Source organism: Dasypus novemcinctus, chromosome 1 (assembly GCF_030445035.2).
Source record: "Dasypus novemcinctus isolate mDasNov1 chromosome 1, mDasNov1.1.hap2, whole genome shotgun sequence".
NCBI lineage: Eukaryota > Metazoa > Chordata > Mammalia > Cingulata > Dasypodidae > Dasypus > Dasypus novemcinctus.
This window is the reverse complement of record NC_080673.1, coordinates 87,215,051-87,237,869: the sequence shown is the minus strand read 5'-3', so window position 1 is coordinate 87,237,869 and position 22,819 is coordinate 87,215,051. Positions and strand designations below refer to the sequence as shown.

Here is a 22,819-nt window from a genome sequence, read left to right as displayed (position 1 = left end):
TCTTAGTCCATTCCTGTGGGTATGAATCCTTTGTAAACAGGACCTTTTGATGAGGTTACTTCAGGGAAGCTGTGGTCAAAATAAATCAGGATGGGTCTTAATCCTATTAATGGAGTCCTTTATGCGTAGAATGAAATGCAGAGAGAAACAGAAAGCCACAGGAAGAAGTCAGAAGTCAACAGAACCCACAGTAGCCAGGAGAAGGGCCACCATGTGTAATGCCATGCGACAGAAAAGACAAGGACCAAGGATCACTGGCAGCCAGCCCTTTCTGAGAGAAAGCATTGCCTTGATTTTGGACTTCTAGTTTCAAAACCATGAGCCAATAAATTCCCATTGTTTAAGGCAACCCATTGCATGGTATTTGTTTTAGTAGCCAGGAAACTAAAACAATATGATTTTGAAATTCACATAAATGGCATTATTATACATTGCTTTGTACCTTTTTTTCTTTTGACATCCTAATGTTTCTGAAGACTAGTCATTCATCTTAATTGCTCTTTAGTATTTTACTGTGATTAAATCATTTTTTACTCTCTGCTTTATATACCCTTCTAAAGTCTTTCCTGCTCCCCCAAAAATCTCTCATGTTTTAAAAGGCACTGGTAACAGATAAGTGAAAATGCAAAGGAAGAAAACAGCATGTATAGTATACTAGGATATGTTAAAATGGGGGAAATTTTTTTTATTTGCTTACTGTTTTAGTTTGCTAAAGGTTGCCAAGGCAATATACCAGAAATGGGTTGGTTTTTACAATGGGGATTAACTCACAAGCTTACAGTTCTGAGACCATGAAAGCTTCCAAATCAAGGTATCATCAGGAGTTGCTTTCTCCCTGAGCTGCAGTTGTGGGCGAATAGGCACAATGCCGTCTCCTCTAGGCTCCATTGCTTTCAGCTTCTGGCTTCTCCTTCTGTGACTTCATCTCTTCCAGGTTCCTCTCTCAGCTTATGGGTCTTCTCTCTCTCAGCCTCTAGAGGTTTCTCTCTGCATCTGTGGCCTTTCTTCTCTGTATATTCATCTCATTTGTAAAGGACTCCAGCAAATGATTAAGACCCTCCCTGAGCCACACCTTACTGAACTAATTGAATAAAATAGCCCATAACTGCATCTAACCAAAGGGGTCCCACCTGAAATAGGTTCACACCTACAGGAATGGACAAATTTAAGAACAAAATTTTCTAGGGTCCACAAAAAACTCAAACTATCACACTTACATTGCCATAAATCATAATTGGAAAGACACAAGAAAAGGATGATGGCTACTTTTGGGGAAAGGAATGGGGTGGTGTAGGGACAGGATTGGAAGTTTCTTCACTCTCTCCATACTTTTTGGTATTTGTTGAATTTTGAATGATGTAAATATATTACTTATTAAAATAGATTGAGAATTTAAATACATATTTTTTATTTTAGAGAAGAAAGCCACTGATAGGGTCTGATTCAAAAGAGGCTTGACAATGATTCATCATGGTGGGGTAAAATTTTGCACTTCAATTCAATTATAATTAAAATCTCAAGACAACTGAAAGCTGATTCTTCACAAAACTCAGTACAATTCAGCTCAAAACAGTTAGTGACATTACCAAGATGGTGGATTGAGATGCTCCAGGGTTTTATTCCCCAATAGAAATTTTAAATAACAAAGCAAAAAAACAGGCAGAATCATTTTTCTCAGAGCTCCAGAAAACAGTTGAAGCACTGTAGTAACTGGGTGGGCACCAACAGAAGAAAAAGGCAATTTAAAACAGTAGGAAAAACCCATGGCTCTACTGCTGGCCCTGCTCCCACCTCCTCCCCAGCTTGGTGTGGAGCTATCCCATATTCCCAGTCTGTAGGTGGTAACAGAGGAAGGAGAGTATCCCTTATGTATATACCATGTATGAATGTACCTATCAGTCCAGTGGTAGCCTGAGGAACTGAACCAGGACTCTCATCTCTGCCTGCCTTGTCCCAGTACTTATTCAGTATGCAGAAGCAGACCACAGGGCAGCTGATATGCTGTTAGAAAACAATCACAACACAGCTGCTTGGGGCAAAGGATTACCACCTTTAAGACATACAATAGAATACCAGGGACAAGAAAGAAAGACTATTTCCTAGAGAAAAAGGGATATTCCCATCCCTATAAATGGGGAAATCTGAAGCCACCCCAAGACAAGACTCACACTCATAAAAGACCAAAAGGACTCTATGTTTTTGCCTCAGGCTGTTTTTTAGACCCATCGTTAGGACAACTAAGCTCTACAGGAGAGTACTGGCACAGATTTAATCTGCAAAGATGGGGAAAGGGTTTTATATCTCTTTTTCTTTTTTGTTAAACCTGGCATTCATGAAAATCTCATAATACTAGCTGAGTCATAATACTAGCTGAGTCCAAACTTAAGCAACAGACAAAAGTGACTAAAGTATTAAAATGACTAGTATGCAACAAAGTTTACAAGGTATGGGAAGAATCAGGAAACAATGGCCCATGTAAAGATGAAAATAAAACATTAGAAGCCATCAATGAGAAAGACCACTTTTGACACACTAGACAAAGGCTTTTAAAAAATGTTTCTAAGTTCCAGCATCAGAGTGGACAGGCAGCACTCAACTCTTTCATAGAAACAACAGAGAAAGTGCCAAAAGCTGGCCAAGAGACCTATTTTATGGGTCAGCAGACCAGGACAGTGTTGTGCAAACCCCAGGAGGGCGAGGGACAGAGAGATGACCACAAATGTGAGTTACTAAACCCCTACAGCAACTTGGGAGGGCCCCAATCCCAACTCTCAAGATATTAAGCCTGGATAAAACCCCTGGCTCACTGCAGCTAACTTAGAGGAGAACAGAAGTCTTCTTCCCTGTCAGCTGCAACAAGGAAAGAGGGAGGGGACACCGGAGGGTGGAGAGTGGTTTAAATTGAGAAGAGTATATTACCAAAAGACCAGAATTACAAGAGATACTAAAGGGAGTGCTGCGGCCTGAAAAGAAAAAAAAACAAGGGCAAGAGACTTGGAGAAGAGTATAAAAATGAAGATTATTAGGAAGGGTAAATTAAAGGGTAAAAAGACAGACAATAAAAGAATATGACAACAGAAAGCCAAAGGGTAAAATGGATAAAGTAAGGAAAGCCTTTACAGTAATAACACTAAATGTTAATGGCTTGAAATCCCCAATCAAAAGATATAGACTGATAGAATAGATTAAAAAAAAAAAAATGAGCCATCTATATGTTGTCTACAAGAGACCCACCTCAGATGTAAGGACATAACCAGGTTAAAAGTAAAAGGCTGGAAAAAGATATTCCATGCAGATAGTAACCAAAAAAGAGCTGGAGTAGTGATACTAATTTAGACAAAATAGGTTTCAAATGCAAAATTGTTATAAAGGATAAAGGAGTTGATTATGTATTAATAAAAGGGGAAATTCACCAAGAAGAAATATCTATGTTAAATGTCTATGCACCTAACCTGAGTGCCCCAAGATACATGAAGCACACACTGGCAAAACTGAAGGGAGAAATAGATGCTTTATAATAATATTTGAAAGCTTCAGTATATCACTCTCAGTATTGGATAGAACATTTGGACGGAGGATAAATAAAGAAACAGAGTTTGAATAATATAATAAATGAATTAGACCTAAAGGACATTTATATAGCATTGCACCCAAAAACAGCAGGAAATACTTCTTTTCAAGTGCGCATAGATCCTTCTCCAAGATAGACCATATATTGGGTCACAAGACAAGTCTTAATAAATTTAAAAAGATTGAAATTATACAAAACTCTTTTTCTGATCATAACAGAATGAAGCTAGAATCAATTATGGATATAAAGGGGAAATTCATAAATATATGGAGATTAAGCAATATACTCTTAAATAATCAGTGGGTCAAAGAAGAATTTGCAAGAGAATCCAGCAAATATCTTGAGATAAATGAAAATGAGAACACACCATATCACATCTATGGGTCACTGCCAAGGCAGTGCTGGGGTGGAAATTTATATCCCTCAATGCTTACATTAAAAAAGAAAGAGCTAAAATTGAAGATCTAACTGCATACTTGAAGGAACCCTGAAGAACAACAAACTAATCCCAAAAAATATGAAGGGAAGAAATAATAAAGATCAGAGCAGAAATAAATGAAATTGAGAACAAAAAAAACAAAAGAACCAACAGACCCAAAAGTTGGTTCTTTGAGAAGATCAACAAAATCAACCAACCCTTAGCTAGACTGACAAAGGAAAAAAGAGAGAAGATGCAAATAAATAAAATCAGAGATGGGGGAGGGGACATAACCATTGAAACTGCAGAAATAAGACATCATAAGAGGATACTATGAACAATCGCACGCCAAAAAACAAGACGATGTAGATGAGATGGGCAAATTCCTAGAAAAACACAAATAACCTACATTAACCCTAGAAGGAGAAAATGCCAACAAACCAATCACAAGTAAAGAAATTAAACAGTCATCAAACAACTCCTCAAAATGAAAAGCCCAGGACCAGATGGCTTCACAGATGACTTCTACCAATCATTCAAACACAATCTAATATCAATCTTGCTCAAGCACTTTCAGAACACTGAAAAGGAAAGAACACCTCCAAACTCATTCTGTGAAGCTAACATCACCCTAATACCCATACCAGATAAGTATACTATGAAAAAATTATAGACCAATATCTCTACTGAATATAGATGCAAAAATCCTCAACAAAATACTTGCAAACGAAATCCAAAGCACATTAAAAGAATAACACACCATGATCAAGTGGGTTTTTTCCCCAGATATGCAAGGATGGGTCAACACAAGAAAATCAATTAGTATAATAAAGTACATTGATTAAGTGAAGGAAAAAAGATCATATGACTCTCTCGAATGATGCAGAAAAGGCATTTGACAAAATACAGCATCCTTTCTTGATAAAAACACTCCAAAAGATAGTAATAGAAGGAGGCTTTCTCTACATACGTATATGAAAAACCTATAGTTAGCAATGTACTCAATGATGACAGATTGAGATCAGGACCAAGACAAGGATGCCCACTATCACCACTGTTATTCTATACTGTGCTAGAAGTTCTAACTAGAACAATGAGGCTAGATAAAGAAATAAACGGCATCCAAATAGGGAAATAAGAAGTAAAACTTGCACTATTTGCTCATATACGCTATATCCAGATAATACGCTATATCCAGAAAATCCTGAAAAAATCCACAACAAAGCTACTAGAACTAATGGACAAGTTCAGCAAAGTGGTGGGATCAAGATTAAAAAAAAAAAAAAAAAAAAAATCAATAGGGTTTCTATAAACTACTGATGAGCAATCTGAGGAAGAAATCAGAAAAAAAAATTCCATTTGTAGTAGTGACTAAAAGAATCAAATATTTAGGAATAAACTTAACCAAGGACATAAAGGGCCTGCATTCAGAAAACAAAACATTGCTAAAAGAAACCAAAGAAGACTTCAATAGATCGAAGGAAATTCCATCTTCATAGACTGAAAGATTAAATATCATTAAGATGTCAATTCTACCCAACTGATATACAGATTCAATGCAATCCCAATAAAAATCCCAATAGCCTTTTTTGCAGAAATGAAAAAGCCAATTATCCAATTTATTTGGAAGGGAAAGGGGCCTCAAATAGACAAAACTGTCTTAAAATAAAGAAGAAGAAGTTGGAAAATTCTCACTTTCTAACTTTAAAGCATATTACTTAGCTATAGTGGTTAAAAAAAAATAGCATGGTACTAGCATAAAGACAAATGAATTAACCAATAGACCCTCACATCTACCGTAAAGTGATTTTTGACAAGGTTGTCAAGCCCTTCCAGCTGGGCCAGAACAGTCAATTCAACAAATGGTGCTGGGAGAACTGGATAGTCAAATCCAAAAAAAAGAAAAAGGAAAAGGAAAGAAACAGGACCTCTCTCTCATACCTTATATAAAAATTTAACTCAAAATGGTTCAAGGACCTAAATATAAAAGCGACAACCATAAAACTCCTGGAAGAAAACATAGGAAAACATCTTCAAAATCTTGTGGTAGGTGGTAATTTCTTAAACTTCAAACCCAAAGCACAAGCAGCAAAAGAAAAAAATAGATAAATGGGACCTCCTGAAAATGAACACTTTTGCACCTCAAAGGTCTTTGTCAAAAGGGTAAAAAGGTAGCCAACTCAATGGGAAAAAATATTTGGAAACCACATATCTGATAAGGGTTTAAAATCCATGATATAAAAGGGATCATACAACTCAACAATGAAAAGACAAACTACCTGAAGGGAAAAGTGGCAAAAAGAATATCTGAGGAAACAATAGCTGAAAATTTCCCAACTCTCACAAAAGAAATGAACTTACATGTTCTGAGAGAGCAGCATACCCCAATCAGAATAAACTTGGATATACCTACCAAGACACATACTATTCAGAATGTCAAATGTCAAAGAGAAAATTCTGAGAAGAGCAAGGGAGAAGCAAACCATCACATACACATGTCATGCAGTAAGACTCAGTGTGGATTTCACTTCAGAAATATAAAGGCAAGAAGACAGGGGTATGATACAATTTGGATACTGTAAGAGAAAAAACGCCAGCCAAGAATTCTTTATTCGGCAAAATTGTTCTTCAAATATGGAGGTGAGATTAAATATTCATGAAGAAAGAGAAACTAAGAGAGCTCATAAAAGAGAATCTACCTTTGTGGGAGATATTAAAGAAGTCTTACAGCCTGAAAGAAAAAGATAGGAGAGAGAGGCTTGGAGAACAGTATAGAAGAATGGTAGAAAGGATAAGAAGAAAAGTAAAAAGACAGATGAAAATAAGATATGATATATAAAAAACAAATAATAAAATGGTGGAATTAATAATGCATTTACAGTAATATCACTGAGTGCAAATGGATTAAACTCCCCAGTCAAGAGATATTGGCTGACAAAAGGCATAAAAATACATGAGCTATCCATATTCTGCCTACAAGAGACTCACCTTAGACCCAGGGATGCAAAACAGCTGAAAGTGAAAGGTTGGAAAGAGATACTCCATGCAAACAGTAACCAAAAAAGAGCAGAGGTAGCAATCCTAATATCGGACAAAACAGACTTTAAATGCAAAAATGTTGTAAGAGATACAGAAAGTCATATTAATATATTAATAAAAGGGACAATCCACCAGGAAGAAATAACAGTCATAACTATCTACAAACCTAACCAGGATGTCCCAAAATACATGAGGCAAACTCTGTCAAAACTGGAGAAACAGACATCTCTACAATAATAGTTGAAGACTTCAACACACCACTCACATCATTACAAAGAACAATTAGATAGAAGATTAACAAGGAAACAGAGAATTTGAACAGTATGATAAACGAGCTAGACCTAACAGACATATAGAACATTGGACCCAAACTCAGAGGGTTATACATTCTTCTCAAGTGTCCATGGATCCTTCTCCAGGATAGACCACATGTTAGGTCACAATGCAGGTCTCAATAAACATAAAAGACTGAAATTATACAAATCACCTTCTCAGATCATAATAGAATGAAACTGGAAATCAATAATAGGTGGGAAAGAGATAAATTTGCATGTGTGGTGGCTAAACAACACACTCTTAAATAATCAGTGGGTCAAAGAAAAAATTACAAGTGAAATTAGCAAATATATTGAGAGGAATGAAAACAAGAACACAACTTATCAAAACTTATGAGGTAGAGCAAAAGTAGTCCTGAGAAGGATATTTATAGCCCTAAATGCCTATATTAAAAAAAGAGGAAAGAACTAAAAATCAAATATCTAACTGAACAACTGGAGAAACTAGAAAAAGAGCAAAGCATTCCTTAAGCAAGCAGAAGAAAATAAATAATAAAGATTAGAGCATAAATAAATAAAATTGAGAGCCAAAAACAATAGAGAAAATCAACAAAACCAAAGGCTGTTTCTTTGAGAACAATAAAATTGACAAACCCTTAGCTAGAATAACAAAGAAAAAAAGAGAGAAGATGCAAATAAAATAAAAAACGAAAGGGGTGAAGTTACAACTGATCCCACAGAAGTAAAAAGGATCCTAAGAGGATATTGAGAAACTGTATGCAAAAAAACCTAGACAACCTAGATGAAATGGACAAATTCCTAGAAATGTAAAAACAACCTACACTGATACTACAAGAAATAAAAGAACTTAACAAACCATTTACATTTAAAGAGATTGACTCAGTCATCAAAAATCTCCAAGGGAAGCAGATGAAACTCAGTGGCTGAGCACCTGCTTCCCATGTATGAGGTCCTAGGTTCGATCCCTGGTACCTCCTAAAAACACAACTCCCAAAAAAGAAAAGTAAAGGACCCAGATGGCTTCACAGGTAAATTATACTAGGCATTTCCAAAAGAATTAACACCAATACTTGTTAACCTCTTCCAAAAATTTGAAGAGGGAAAATTAACCAACACATTTTATGAACCCAACACCACCCTAATACCAAAGCCAGATAAAGATACTACAAGAAAATTTACAAACCAATCTCTCTAGCGAACACAGATGTAAAAATTCTGAACAAAAAACTTACAAACAGAATCCAAAAGCATATCAAAAGACTTAAATTCCTAGTATGCAAGAGTGGTTCAACATAAGAAAATCAATGAACATAACACACCACATTAATAAATGGAGGGAAAAAAAACCACATGATCATCTCAGTCAATAAGGGAAAGGCATTTGACAAAATCCAGTATCCTTTCTTGACAAAAATACTTCAAAAGATAGGAAGAGAAGGAAAAGAAGCTAATATGATAAAAGGCATATATGAAAAGCCCATAGCCAACATTGTATTCAATGGGGAAAGGTAGAAAGCTTTCCCTCTAAGATCGGGAACAAGACAAGGATGTCCACTGTCACTACCATTATTCAACACGGTGCCAGAAGTTCTAGCTAGGGCAATTAGACAAGAAAAAAAAAAGAAAGGCATCCAAATAGGAAAAGAGGAAGTAAAACCCACTATTTGTAGATACATGATCCTATATTTAGAAAATTCTAAAATGTCTATGGCAAAGCTACTTAAGCTAATAAACAAGTTCAGCAAATTGGCAGCATATAAGATCAACACAGAAAAACTAGTAATGGTTCTGTACACTAGTATTGAACAATCTTAGGAGAAAATCAGGGGGAAAATTCCATTTACAATAGCACCAAAATGACTAATATACCTAGGAATCAATTTAACCAAATAAGTACAGGACCTATATACAGAAAACTACAAAATGATGCTAAAAGAAATCAGTGAAGACCTAAACAAATGGAAAGACATCCCATGTTCAAGGATTGGAAGACTAAATATTGTGATGATGTCAGTCCTACCAAAACTGACTTAGAGATCCAATGCAATACCAATCAAAATTCCAACAACCTACTTTAAAGAAATAGAACAGGTAATTACCAAATTTATTTGGAAGGGAAAGTGCACCCAAAGAGCCAAAAGCATTCTAAAAAGAAAGAACAACATGGGAGGAATTTCACTGCCTGATCTTGAAACATACTTCAAAGCTATGGTGGTCAAAATAGCATGGTATTGGCTGAAAAATAGATACATTGATCAGTGGAATAGAATTGAGAGTCCAGTAATAAACCCTTACCTCTATGGCCAACTGATTTTTTGACACACCTACCAAAGCCATGTTAACGGGACAAAATAGTCTCTTCAACAAATGATGCTGGGAGAACTGGATAGCTATAACCAAAAAAATGAAAGAGTACCCCTACCTCACTCCCTATACAAGAATCAACTCAAAATGGGTTAAATGGCTAAATTTAAAAGGCAGGACCATGAAACTACTAAAGAAAACATAGGGAAACATCTTAAAGACCTTATGGTAGGTGGTGGTTTCTTGGAACTTATATCAAAAGCACAGCAACAAAACAAAAAATAGATAAACAGGACCTTCTCAAAGTTAAACACTTTGTATCTCAAAGGTCTTTGTAAAAAGGGTGAAAAGGCAGCTGACTCAATAGAGAAAATATTTGGAAATCACACATCTGATAGCGGTTTAATATTCATGATATAAGGAGTGTATGTGGTTCAAGCAGTTTAGCACCTGCTTCCCACAAGGAAGGTCCCAGATTCACTCCCCAGTACCTCCTAAAAAAATAAACAAACAACAAACAAACAAAAAACCCAACTCAGAGAAGCCAATGTGGCTCAGTGGTTGAGCACCAGCCTCCTACATACGAGGTCCTGTGTTCAATTCCCAGCCCCAGTACCTCAAACAAAAAAAGAAAAAAATCATGATATATGAAGAGATGCTACAAATCAACAATAAAAAGACAATCAATCCGACCTAAAAATGGGCAAAAGACTTGAATAGACATTTGTTCAAAGAAGAAATGCAAATGGCAAAAAAGGCACATGAAAAAATGATCAAGATTACTAGCAATTAGGAAAATGCAAGTCAAATTACAAAGAGCTATCATTTCACACCTATCAGAATGGATAGTATTAAAAAGACAGAGAACTAGAAATGTTGGAGAGGATGTGGAGAGATAGGAACACTTATTCACTGTTGGTGGGAGTGCAGAATGGTACAGCCACTACAGAGGACTGTTTAGCAGTTCCCAAAGAAGGTGAATATAAATTTGCCACATGACTGGGCAATACCACTACTGGTTATATACCCAGAAGAACTGACAGTTGTGACAAAAACAGACATCTGCACACTGATGTTCACTGCGGCATTATTTACTCCTGCCAAAAGCTGGAAATAATCCAGGCATCCATCAACTGATGAATGGATAAACAAACTGTGGTGTGTTCACACAATGGAATATTAGGCAGCTGTAAGAAAAAATGAAGTTATAAAGCCCATAGCAACATGGATGAACCTAGAGGACATTATGTTGAGTGAGGCAAGCCAGACACAAAAGGACAAATACTGTATGACTACCACTATGAACTAAATTTATTGTGTAATCTCTTGGGGTTAATAATTTGAGTGTGGGTCACCAGAAAATAGAATGAGGGTAGAAAATGGAAAACTGAGGGTTAACTTGTGCAGAATTGGTAAAAAGAAGGTTTGTTCATCTTTGGAAATGAGTAGAAAAGGTAAAAGCCCAACATAATTTTAGTTACTAGAATTAAGTACAACTATGTGGGTATGAAAGTGATTTAAAGGGAAAGTCTAAGGTCATGATATTACAAAAGAAAAGCTAAGAAATGTAACATGGGATTGTATAGTAAAACCACATGTGAAATATAAATATGGCTAAAATTGCATAAGTAATACTGTTTTTCTTTGAAACTGAACAAAGGCATGTTAATACTATAAGATGTTAATATCAGATCAAAAACACCCACTATGGTAAGTGAAAGAAACCAGACACAAAGTACTACATATTGTATAATACCATTTATATAAAATGTAAATATAATCAATTTATAAAAATGAAATTAGATTAGTTGTTATGTAGGGCTGGGGGAAGGACTGCTAAGTGGTGTGGAGTTTTCCTTTTTGGAGTAATACATTGAGATTATAATAATCATTGATTACACATTTTGGATATATTGCATGGTATGTGAATATATCTCAATAATACTGCTGTAGCAATTTGGCATTGTTTATGAATTCCAAAATTAGTTATTGAATTATGTTTGTAAACTGGTCTGTCAGAGGTATCACTTTGAATGGATTGAATTATGATTAGGACTTTGACTGGGCCATGTCAGTAGGTCATTGAGTCCCCATCCCTTGGTGTACAGCAGAGAAGGAAGGTTGGAGTTTTGACTGGAGCCCCGAAGTGAACACACAGAAGAACAGAGAGGAATAGAGATGGCTCCTTAGAACCGGCAGAAGCTCCAGGTAGAGAGACAGAGCACGTCACCTGATAGTCTGCAGCTGGCCTTGTGGAGAGAGCACAGCAGCTGAGCCTGGAGAGAAACAGAACCCCGGGAAAAGAGGAACTCAAGAAGCCTGAACTCTTGGCAAATGTCAGCAGCCATCTTGCCCCAACACATGGCAATAGACGTTGGTGAGGGAAGTAACTTATGCTTTACAGTCTGGTCACTGTAAGTTTCCACCCCAAATAAATACCCTTTATAAAAGTGAACAGATGTCTCATATTTTGCATTAGCACCCCTTTAGTTAATACATTGCTTAATAAACAAGCAAACAAATAATTGTGCATGATAAGCCATAAATAGCAGCAATGAATAGCAGGGGAAGCATAGAGAGATTGAGAGGTGAAGAATTTTCTTTTTTCTTTTTTGTTTTATTACAATATTGAAATGAGGAAAATGCCTAATTATGATGGAAGTGATAAATATACATCTATGTAATTATATCAAATACCACTGACTGTATACTTTGGATGAACTGTATGATTTATTAATATGCATCAATAAAATTGATTTGTTTAAAAAATGGTTAATTCATGTTATGCGAATTTCATTTCAATTAAAAATAATTATTTAAATTTTCAAATATTTGAAGTAGAGCTTAGCACACAACAGTGTTGATTTTGAGTAGATGGATAATAGACACATTATAGGCTTTTTGTTCTTAGAGCAAAAGCAATATACTCAGTACCTACTACTAAAGTAGACAGGGAAAAGTTTCTTTATAAAGGGGCGTTTAAATTATAGGGTTCTACTTGTCTTAAAGATGTGTACTTTCTAAACAACTCTGATTATAAATTATTTTAGGGCAGGGACTAGGTCTTCAAATATTTTTATTCTCTATCAACCTACACATCTTTTAATTTAATAAAAGATAATTCTGTTATGAATTTAGCAGTATGTACCATTAGGCAAAGCCGATCAAAAAGAGTTTGTTCCAGTCCATGTTCATGAGCAGCATCAGAACCCTGAATAGTAGGGGGAAGTTGTTTGGGGTCTCCAACAAGAATCAGCTTTTCACATTCAAACCTAAAAGCAGAATTTGAAAAATCAATCTAGACAATGATTCTTCTAATAAGTGTTTCAAAGCATTTGAGTACAATGAAATGTTCTGGGATTTAAAAAGCCTAGTAGTTTTAATAAGTATATTAAAGGCCTTGAGAAGTTATGCAGTAAAGAACCTTTTACAGACTTTGTTTTTTCCATGTGAAAACTATTACATGCCCGCTGTCCATGGAACCTACTTTGGAAAGCACTGATTTTTAAGATTCCAAAAGACTCCTTGAGAATTAAAAATTTTCTCAGAAGTCATCTATTAATAAAAAAATAATAATTTGAAATGCATAGGAAAAAAAAAGAAGTCATCTGGCTTAAACTGCTCTTTTAGAGAGGAAGTAAATTAGTTCTTGGTGGCTAAATGTCTTTCTAAATAGCAACAGGATATACTGGGGAAAGTCCAAGTTTTATAGACAAATGTATATCCAAAGCAAGTTATTTAATCACTCCAAGCTTCAGTATCCTTATCAGTAGCCAGGAGGTAAGAATACCTTGCATGGCTATTGTAAGGATTACATGAGGTATGTATGGGTTTCATCTCTTCCCTTCCCCTAGCTCCCTAGTAGTGTGACCAGGTTGTCCTGGGTTGCCCAAGATTATTCCAGTTTTAAAACTAAAAGTGCTATGACCCAGGAACCACCACATCCTGAGAAAACTATGACAGCTGATACCCTACTCCCTCATTATTTGGGACAGAGCAAGGACTAGAGCTCAGACCTACTATTTCTTGCTTTAAGATTCCTCAATAAGAGATGTTTTAGAAGCACAATGTTTCAATTTGCTGGGACAGCTTAGAAGATTTCATTAGAAAATTTTTTATTTTCAACTGGTTTTCCTTTATGTACTTTATATACTTTCATAATTTAAAAATTCTTTTCAGAACCTAAACACTGGGATTATATCAAGGTAAGGTACCAAAGCATATTCTTCAGTGAAGGTAGGACCTCAAACCATGACAAACTGGCAACTTTAATTTATTAGAGAAATATGCAAGTTTCTAGTAGAATACTAGCACCAGGAGAATTCAAGACTAAGGATTATGTGGTTCAAATGTCTAAACTGCAATCGAACAAAATTTTGATACATTAACCTAAAAACAAATTCCCTCTGTATTTTTTTAGTTTAGTAATAGAATTACTATGAATTTTCACAAAAGTTTAATAAGAGGTTAAACTAAGAAAATGTTTAAAACATTTGTGACATCTAAATATCTTTGAGAAAATAATCTTTTCCATTACCTTGCAATGGGAAGGAGAGAAGCTGGCTCAGTTATTTGACTACACTCATCCAGCACAACTACAGGAAATTTAAGATCATTCATGCATGGGAACTGGCAGGCTGCACAGGTGACTCCAACTACTCGAACCTTTAACAAAAATGTTACTAATTAAAAACTATTAAAAGAAAATAAGAGAATGTATTTACCAAAAAAACTTGATATATGTTAAAATCAGAACTAGTCCTAATTTAATTACTGGCAATCAGAAATCATAGGCCATTTATTTCCACATTTTCATTATTCCCACATATAAAATAGTAATCACAAAATAGTGGCTACTTAAGTCACAAGTCCCTTAATAAGAGCAAATAAAATGCACATTTTGCTTTTCAGAAGGAAGGTGTTAAAACATCAAGGATTAAGAAATATCAAGGATGACACACATATTTAATCCTTCCAGATAAGGCTGAACAAATACAACATGCATTATATCAACACAGGCCAAAGTCTTCAACAAAGAACAATGAATGTATTAATGTCTGTTGCTTAGCCTTCAGGCGCATTTGTATTTTGATTTACTTAAAAAGGTAAAGATAGCTAACTCCAAACCACAGTAAATTAAAGTGTACTTATAGGCTACAAGTGTATTTGAATCTCACAAGTCTTGAATATTATAGCAGAATACCATTATTTTCAAGGCAAAAAGTCTGGTAAAAGCTATTATTTAATCTCTGGAACTTAATATAAATACAGGAAAATCTATGAATTTTCTTATTGAATGTGGCCATTAGACTAGTAGCCTACTAGCAATACATATATTACATTTGGTAGCAAGAGCAGTTTATACAGGCCATACAAACTGACCATATCTGTTTTTCAACAAGTATGACTGGCAAAAATATAAACACCTTATTTTTCTTTAAAATGAGTAACACTGAACACATAACAGCCTTCCACCAGTTAAACTTTATTTCTTTCTTTTTTTTTTTTTTTAAAAGATTTATTTATTTATTTAATTCCCCCCCCTCCCCTGGTTGTCTGTTCTTGGTGTCTATTTGCTGCGTCTTGTTTCTTTGTCCGCTTCTGTTGTCGTCAGCGGCACGGGAAGTGTGGGCGGCGCCATTCCTGGGCAGGCTGCTCTTTCTTTTCACGCTGGGCGGCTTTCCTCACGGGTGCACTCCTTGCACGTGGGGCTCCCCCACGCGGGGGACACCCTTGCGTGGCACGGCACTCCTTGCGCGCATCAGCACTGCACGTGGGCCAGCTCCACACGGGTCAAGGAGGCCCGGGGTTTGAACCGCGGACCTCCCATATGGTAGACGGACGCCCTAACCACTGGGCCAAAGTCCGTTTCCCAAACTTTATTTCTTTTGTTAAAAACAAAGCCCAAAATCCTGAAGCCATATTTATATTAGAAGTGTCCTGGGTTTTTGTTTTTATTTTTTAACTAGGAGGCCTCAGAGATTGAACCCAGGTCCTCCCATATGATAGGCGGAGGCCTTATCACTTTAGCCACAACTGCTTCCCTTTTTTTTTTTTAACTTTTTAAACATTTTATTTTTTTTTGAAGTGCCCTAGTTTTTAAACATTAAACTCTTAAAATGATCAAGCAGAGGACACCCTTATAACAGTAACACTGCTTTTGGTACCACTCTGAAATATCATCCATTGGCTAATTTCTGATAATTACATCTTACGAAAACAACCTTAGATTAGGAACTTAAAGTTATGAATCAGGAAGCACTCCTCTCATTTAAAGAAATTACAATTACAGGACATTTATGTAATCTAAAGCTTCTTTAAAAATAAATATAAAAAAAGAAACACTCAAAGAAATTACAAAATTGCTAAAGAACTAAGTTTTTTCTTTTAAAAATTGTTATTTTTATCTTTTAGTTTATTATTTTATTGCTAGGATTCTAACAGCAAGAGAGATTTTGTTATTGATTTAGGAAGTAGTGATTATAAAGCATTTTAAAATTAGTTTTACTTAAGAGATATTTACTTTAGGAATTACTATGTTAAGGCCTGAATGCCTTCTGATTTTAAGACATTGGAAATTTGTTTGAGAAAAAAATATTTCCTCTAAAATAGTTTTCATTTGTGAACTGTTGATAGCAATGAGCAACAGACTGTGGTAACTAGGCTTTCATTTAGAAAATTATCAAAGGAAACACCAACAATTATTCTGACACATCATAATTCTGACATATCATAATTATGTTCGGTGATAAGGGAGCACAATGGTAAGTGGTTTATATAAAGGACTCATTTGTATTAGTTATATACAGCCAAAGTAAGCCCTTCTGGATTCAGTACAGAACTAACAGAGGAGTATATAGAACTAACTCTATAAAACGGTTAATAGAAAGCTACTCTATAAATTAGTTATTAAAGAGCTAATCTGGGGAAGCGGACTTGGCCCAGTGGTTAGGTCTACCACACAGGAGGTCCGCGGTTCAAACCCCAGGCCCCCTTGACCCATGTGGAGCTGGCCCATGCGCAGTGCTGATGCGCGCAAAGAGTGCCATGCCACGCAGGGATGTCCCCCGCATAGGGGAGCCCCATATGCAAGGAGTGCGCCCCGTAAGGAGAGCTGCCAGCGCGAAAGAAAGTGCAGCCTGCCCAGGAATGGCGCCGCACACACGGAGAGCTGACACAAGATGATGCAACAAAAAGAAACACAGATTTCCGTGCCGCTGACAACAACAGAGGTGGACAAAGAAGAAGACACAGCAAATAGACACAGAGAACAGACAACAGGGGCAGGTGGGGGGGCGGGGATAGATAGATAAATAAATAAATAAATCTTAAAAAAAAAATGCTAATCTGAAGCCTTCTGAGAACTTCGTGAACCAAAATTTGGAGGCCTGTTTTAGACTGGATTATTATTTCTAATTTTTCACTTCCTTCCTATGAGTGACTTTGCAGTGTTTCCCATCAGAGAAGTAAGTGGAATATATCTCCCTGCCTCACTGATGTTGGACTTGGCAATTTGACCTGTTATGGCAAATGGAATACTTGTGGACATGATATGACCAGAAGCTTTAAGTGTGATCTGGCCTGTCCTCTTGCACTTCTGCCATTCACCAGGAGAAGTCCATCATGTCACAGGCAGTTATTCTCTGAATAAGAGAACTGACCCATGGCCTCAAGCTGAGCCATGCCAGGAGGGTTGTAAAGTCATAAGTTAGTTAAAGTCAAATAGTTTGTTGCCTTAAACTGCTGAGATTTTGTTAAGCAACATTATTTTAGCAATAGCTGATCAATACAGAGGATCTCAGGCTGGTTGATCTTTCCAAACCACTTGCAGAAAGGTCACATATGTCTAGAGGTCCAAGAAATCTAACAACTCTCTTTTCCCTATCCTCTCCACTCCTAGGAAGAAGTTATGGATTAATTTCTTTCACTCCTACCAACTGACACACAGGCTGCCTGATCCAAGCTTGATAAAGAGAATGATGCTACTTAGTGTGGAATCCTTGGGGCCTGGTCTTGGCTCCCCACACATGGAAGCAGGTTTCTTAGCTTCCTGGATTCTTGGATATGGACATATCCCTCTCTAGGAGGATATTAAAAACAAATTTTATTTTGCCTAGGATTAGACCATATTTTCTGTTATTTCTCCTAGAATACAACCAAGTTTCATTTAAATTGCCAGCAATCTATTCCCACTCTTCAAGTCTATGAAAAGGAATATAAAATAAGGGAGGAGAAAGGAAGAGTCATGGTGAATTGGAAATGTTCACAAATCTGAAGAATGCTTTACAGCAAACATAAAATGTACACTGGCTAGACTATAGCCATGTACTCACCTTAAGCTTTCCCAATAGTTTGTTTTATTTAAAGAAAACATCTTCCATCAACAGGAATAAAGAAAATCTGAATAGTATATATAATTTAAGAAATGAATTGAAGTTATTTCCTTATACCTGCTTCAGCAATGTTCTATTGGTCCCCAGTTTATGTTGCTCGATACTTTTTCTCACATAGACTTTTTCCACTGGGGTGAGATCTTCTTTCATTAGTGCATGTAGTTCTTTTAATTGCTCATTTTCATTTTCTGAGCTAGCATGCAAGCTAAAAACAGAACTACATTAAAGAACATCCTCCTTTATTCTATATTTTGTAACATCACAGAAAACATATAGATTTTCTAAGTCAACCAAGAAAAAGATAAGGTTTTCTCTCATCTTCTTCAGAAACAAATTTAAGGTAAGAGGTATATAAATTTGTACTTTTCTGAACATTCTGTAAGTTTTGAATTTAACACTCTTACCTATAAGGTAAATTGGCTTGGCAATCTTCCTAACACTCCCAACTCTGACAAACTTTTCAAATCCAAGACTGATAAGACTTTAAAGAAAACAAGGTCAAATTAATTCTGATTATTTAGAAAACAGATTGTAAGTCAACATCTCATATATCTATAATATTAAAATTAATTTTAAGACCAGAATATTTTAGAGAGAAATAAACCCAGAAGAAATGTCTAAATTCAAATAAAGGAAATACAATATAGTTGAAGGATTTTAGATAATGCACTTTTTAAAGAATTAAAAAATTATTATTTGATTTTGAGGGCTGATGAAAAGTTCATAAAATACAAATGCTAGTATTTATCACAAGTTAAATTGCCCTAAGGACATAATAATATGGGAAATAACAACTACCTTATGTTTAGCATTGAGATTTATTAGGAAGTGTTAGGCTTTATATACATTACTTCGTTTAATACTCACAACAGCTCTGTAAGATATCATAGAGATGAAGGCACTGAAGCTCAAACGTGAGGCAAGTTTGCTGAGGCACATGGCTAATAGGGCAAATCTGTCTACCTCTAAAGGCCTATAAACATTCCTCTAATATACTACCCCACGTTACAGCTTTGAGAATAATCCACCTTCTCTCCTTACATCTTCTTGGCTGAATCTGAATTTTTACATTTGTATCCAATCTTGTGCCAAAATTGTCAGTTTGGTATTTGATTTTATCTTACCTAATACTAATATGCTAACCTCTTATTGTTTCATAGATACTGGCAAAGACATGAGACTCCTAGGTCAGAGACAAAGACCTTACATTATTGGCATACATAACAAGAATGTGTGCATGGACACTACAGGCCCATGGTGGATTGCCTCAACAATAACCTACAACATTAGCCACTTAATACACTTGTTATACTTACGCAAGAAGTACTCTGTCAACAGCTACATTAGTGGAAGAAGAAATTAGAAGTTTCCATGGCCTTGCATTTCCAACTATAGGAACTTTACTCTTTTCAAATAGCTGTACAAAGAACAAAATCACCACTGCAAGCAAATAACTCTTTCCCGCTCCAAAAACACCTAATTATTTTGAGGAAAGGAAGAAAAATAAAGATACAATAAATAAATCCCTGAAAGCACAAGAAATATTTCATCCATCTATCTCCCTTCCTCCTTCATTTAATTAATTTATTCAAAAAAACACTGAATGTTCACTACGTACTAAGGGTAAGAGATAAACAAATAATCAAGAGACTTCCATCTTTAATGAGGTCTTAGTCTACCAAGTAGACAGATAAGTAAAGCAACAATGACAAAATAATATAGTGATATTGTTATGGAAACAGAGGATAAACAGCATATATCTCTGCTTCTGTGGAAATGGAAATGCTTCCTAAAAATAAGAAATGGCAGAACTAGTTCTTACTAGAATAAGACATCCAGACTGCTTAGAAAAAGGGTCATTCTAGGCAGAGATATAAGAAAACAGAAAACATTCAGCTATTAAAAGGGTTTTAAGTATTTCTATATGACCAAAAGTAAAAAGGCAAGAGATGAGGCCGATTGAGGGAGGCAGGGGATAAATCACAAGAGCTCTCCTTGCTACGGCTAAAAGTTTGAATTTTATCTTAAAGGACAGCGGAAGTCAATAAAGGATTTTAAAAATGTTTTATTTATTTCTTTATTTTAAGAAAGTTTTAGATTGATAATGCAAGCAGACACAGAAGAACACAGCAAATGGAGAGAGCAGACAATGGGGAGGGGAAGGGAGAGAAATAAATTAAAAAAATGAATCTTTTTTTTAAAAAAGAAAGCAATGGAATTGACTTAATCAGATTTATGTTTAGAAAACTATTTGAGGGAGCCAATATGGCTCAGTGGTTGAGCGATTTACTAAGTGCCTTGCACATGCCAGCTGCTTTTTCTTTATTAGAGCATTTGTGTTTATAGGGAAATCATGCATAAATAGATGGTTCCCACAAACCACCCTATTATTAACACCATGCAGTGCTGTGGCACATTTGTTACAATTAATGAAGCACATTTTTATAATTGTGCTATTAACTAGAGTCAATTGTTTAACTTAGGATTCATAGTTTGTGTGAAGCAGTTCCATGGATTAAAAAAATTTTTCCTGGTAATATATACACAACCTAAAACTTCCCCCTTTGAACCACATTCAGACAAGGAATTCAGTGCTATTGATTATATTCACCACCATCCATTAGCAAAACTTTCCATAGTTCCAAATAGAAACTCTGTACATTTTAAGCTTAACTCCCTATTCCTCACCTCTATCCTGTCCTCTGGTAACCTATATTCTAGATTCTGACTCTGTGAGTTTGATTATTCTAATTAGCTCATGTTAGTGATATCATATAATATTTTTAAAGTAGTTTAAAATTTTGAGATTAGTGAGAATTTTAACAAAAGGAGTTTTAGTGGTGTGAATCAAACCGAGACTACAAAAGGTTACAAACAGATGGAAGGTAAAAAAAAGCCCAGAGAATTCCATGTATGAACTATTTCAATAAGCTTCACTTTGAAGAGAAGGAAAAAGATAAGGCAATAGCTTGCAATGATACAGATTTGGTTGTTTTTGTTTTTGTTTTTGTTTTTGAGTGAAGAGACCTGAGTATACTTATATATTAAAGGAAAAAGGGGCCAGGAGAAAGAAGTTGAAGACAGAGTAGGAGAAGAGCTACAGCTAGAGGATCAAAGAGGTGATAGAATTCAGATGGAGTCTTTAGCTTTGAACAGAAAGAAATAAAGCTTCTTTACTGAGACAAAACTGAAAGAAACAGGAAAAGGTCCAAATTTCAGTAAGCTGGAAAAGGAGGACAGGACGTTGAAAAGAGTTTCTGGGAAGTGGACATGGCCCAGTGGACAGGGCATCTGTCTACGACATGGGAGGGTCCACAGTTCAAACCCCGGGCCTCCTTGACCCGTGTGGAGCTGGCCCACGCGCAGTGCTGACGAGCGCAAGGAGTGCCCTGCTCGCAGGGGTGCCCCCGTGTAGGGGAGCCCCACGCGCAAGGAGCGCGCCCTGTAAGGAGAGCTGCCCAGCACGAAAGAAAGTGCAGCCTGCCCAGGAATGGTGCCACACACACAAGGAGAGCTGACACAAGATGACGTAACAAAAAGAAACACAGATTCCCATGCTGCTGACAACAACAGAAGCAGACAAAAAGAAGAACACGCAAGCAAATGGACACAGAGAACAGATAACTGGGGCGGGGTGGGGGGGGAAGGGGAGAGAAATTAAAAAAAGAAGAGTTTCTTTCTGTTATGAAACTCCATTTCCTGTTTTAGAGGCAGCATCAATTTCAGAGAGTGGTTAGGAGAAAGCATGAGGTCACTTAGAAGAATGAAGGTATGGAATAGCTGCTGGAATCTTTTGACTAGGAATTTACAAAGGAGCACAGTGAGTTACAGAAACTTTCCTAACACTTTATTTACTAGAACTCTTTTCTTTCTTGTTACTTACCATGTATGATTGTGATAGGGAGGGTATGAGTTTGCAGTTCCTTCACTTCTTCAACACTTTCATGTGATGCCATCATCTTAGCTATTTGAATAAGAGCTGTAGCTTGATCCTTGTTTAATTTGTGTGCCCGAATCAACTCACTAGCTAGTTGCAATGTTGCTCCTGAGCTGAGTAGTTCAAATTTTGTGTTGGTATTTGCAAAGGCTGGTGGCATAAATTTTCTCTTACTGATGCTCTTTTGTTAACCGTAGTTGGTGAAGACCTAGTCAAAAGGCAGCAAATAAAACCAAAGAAAAATTAGAGGCTTTTGGAAATAGGTTGGTAGCCCTATTCATAACTTAGCCTTCACTTTTATAAACATCACAGAGAACATATTTTCAAGGGCACAAATGGATACTTACGCCAATTTGTAAGAAAGAGGAAGAAATAAAAAACAACAAGCATTTGTTAAATAGCTACTATGTGATGGCACTATGACAAACATTTTATGTTACTTGATGTATTCTTCACAACTGTATTAGGGAGCAGTAAATTATCCCAAGCAGAAAATTAAATGCAAAAATGTTAATTTTCTTCTCCAAAAGCACACAATAATGTGATGGGTTGAGTTTAAATTTAAAACCCATGTACAGGAATTGGATGTGGCTCAACTGATAGAGCTTTCATCTACCATATGGAGGGTCCAGAGTTTGATCCCCAGGGCATCCTGACCCGTGTGATGAGCTGGCTCACACGCAGTGCTGCTAATGCACGCAAGGAGGGCTGTGCCATGCAGGGGCATCCCTGTGTAGGGGTTCCCTATCCCCACACGCAAGGAGTGCACCCTGCAAAGGAGAGACGCCCTGTGTGCAAAAAGTGCAGCCTGCCCAGGAGTGGCGCTGCATACACGGAGAGCTGATGCAGCAAGATAACGCA

The 22,819-nt window shown here is 36.3% G+C and overlaps 1 protein-coding gene across 1 annotated transcript in view; it reads right to left on the bottom strand.

Moving 5' to 3' along the window:
* Window positions 1-22,819, bottom strand: part of ZGRF1 (zinc finger GRF-type containing 1) — a 149,353-nt gene that overhangs the window by 4,221 nt on the left and 122,313 nt on the right. Inside the window, 8 exon segments of the mRNA XM_058293946.2 lie at window positions 12,777-12,900; window positions 14,166-14,293; window positions 18,079-18,226; window positions 18,426-18,438; window positions 18,441-18,502; window positions 19,338-19,497; window positions 21,905-22,144; window positions 22,147-22,166. Of these exon segments, the coding sequence (XP_058149929.1) occupies window positions 12,777-12,900; window positions 14,166-14,293; window positions 18,079-18,226; window positions 18,426-18,438; window positions 18,441-18,502; window positions 19,338-19,497; window positions 21,905-22,144; window positions 22,147-22,166 (895 nt within the window).